The sequence below is a fragment of the Hibiscus syriacus genome, unplaced genomic scaffold (genome assembly GCF_006381635.1).
Source record: "Hibiscus syriacus cultivar Baekdansim isolate YM2019G1 unplaced genomic scaffold, ASM638163v2 tig00110674_pilon, whole genome shotgun sequence".
In the NCBI taxonomy this organism is placed as follows: domain Eukaryota; kingdom Viridiplantae; phylum Streptophyta; class Magnoliopsida; order Malvales; family Malvaceae; genus Hibiscus; species Hibiscus syriacus.
Window position 1 is genome coordinate 737309 of NW_024062819.1, and position 1705 is coordinate 739013.

At 36.7% G+C, this 1705-nt stretch overlaps 1 protein-coding gene across 1 annotated transcript; it reads right to left on the reverse strand.

Annotated features, from left to right (window-relative positions):
• Nucleotides 1-331: 331 nt before the first annotated feature.
• On the reverse strand, nucleotides 332-1151 carry LOC120137505 (cysteine-rich repeat secretory protein 38-like). Its single transcript, XM_039153240.1, has one exon. It carries the CDS (start codon nucleotides 1097-1099, stop codon nucleotides 371-373), a length of 729 nt encoding a protein of 242 aa, XP_039009171.1. The 5' UTR covers nucleotides 1100-1151; the 3' UTR covers nucleotides 332-370.
• Between the last annotated feature and the right edge of the window lie 554 nt (nucleotides 1152-1705).

The following is a 1705-nucleotide window of genomic DNA, read 5'->3' on the forward strand; positions in this document are numbered from 1 at the left end:
GTCAAACATGACAATTGTATATACACGTGTTGACATTTGATAGTTTTCATTGATTTCAGACCATGCATATATAGAATTTTTGTCACCTAATAATTAAGACTCTATACTATATAAAAGTATTTTTGTCAAAAAATAAATAAGTATTTTAAATCGGTTTTAATTTATTTATTGTGTAAATTCGTTAAATGACTTAAGTAGTTAAAAAAATATCATTCTCTTAAATGTTTTGAATTCAAGTAATTGTATCGGTAAATGTTTATTATTATTAATTAAGAACGATTATAAGTTTATTTATAAAGGTTTAAGCGTATATATATTAATACAGTAACTTTATTTATTCATGGGCATATAGTATTTGTCTCATAAAGGTTTAAGCATTAACGAAAGGGTAAATTTCATATCTAAAGTTACAACTGCCACCAACGACCCTACCACCTTCCTTCCCATCACAGCAACTCCGAAGCTCGCCGATTATGCCGTCAAGACACCTCTTACACTCACCGCTAGAAAGATCCCTGGTGCACTGAGTCAACCCGTAAAGCTTCTCCGATCCGTAAAGCTCCGTCTCCACGGCATACATTTTGGGATTGGCATAAGCTTGATTAGCCAACTCAGTGAGCAGCCCCTTGGTCTTCTCATTGAAGGCCTGGGGTTCACTCACGCTATTCAAGTTCCACATGTAGAACCTATTCCGGTTATCGATTTGACCCGCGAACTCCGTGTTCGAATACTTGAAAAGACAGTAATCGTACCAGATGATTCCACCTTTGTTGTAGGGGCATCGCTTTCGTATCTCGCCGCCTGCTTCGACGACACAGGTTTTACAATCTTGGCTCGACACATCGCCCCGGCAAAGAGCGAGGCCGAACGCTTGGTTCGGGGTTTGACCAATGGAACCGAGGCCGAACCCCGAGGGAGGAGTTTGAATGGAGAGATAGCCAGAGAGCTTGCCTAAGTTGGATTCATAAGGATCATGGGCGGAGAAATTCCCAGTGTCTAAACAAAAATGGAAGAGAGGTTCAGCTCCCAAAGCTGTTTGCAGAAGAAAAGCAAGGCTAATTAGCAGATAAACAAAGGAGGGAATTCTTGAAGAAGACATTTTGTGATTTGTAATAAAACCTGAGAAAATTTTCCAAGTTTTGACTAAGGAGAATGATGGGTTTAATTGTAAGAGGACATTTTCAGATTTTAGCAATGGATTAATTATTAAGGTGAGGAGAAATTTTCAAACGCGGGCTGTCGTACTGGCGGCGGCACTAAGATAATGCTGTAAATTAATGGGGTAAGCTAAAAATGCACTCATTCATGCAGTGATTAGTGGAATTAATGTGGGGATTACAATATCTTATATATTGATGTGTGTTTTGCTTTAAATTAGAGTAAAAAAAACTATGTAGCTATAATTTTATGTTAAAAACTGTACGGATCAAATTATCTCGATGGTTAGAGTGATGATTGTTATTCTTAGAAGTCTCGGGTTCGAGCATCAGTGATTGCAAGATAATTCAGCGTTCATTGTCAAATAATTGAGAGGGAGGGGGAAGGATTCATACAATAATTTCTCCTATAACAGACGTTGTTACTTGTAATCAATTTTAGATTAATTAAAAAAAGAGTGCGTAAAATCCATTAAAAAGTAATTTTAGAAAAAATTACCTTCCAAGAATAATGCAAAAAGTAATTTCAAATATGTGACAAGTTTCTA

Bases quoted from the DNA above. Each gene is read 5' to 3' on its own strand.
- LOC120137505 (XM_039153240.1), bottom strand. From the start codon at position 1,099: ATGTCTTCTTCAAGAATTCCCTCCTTTGTTTATCTGCTAATTAGCCTT.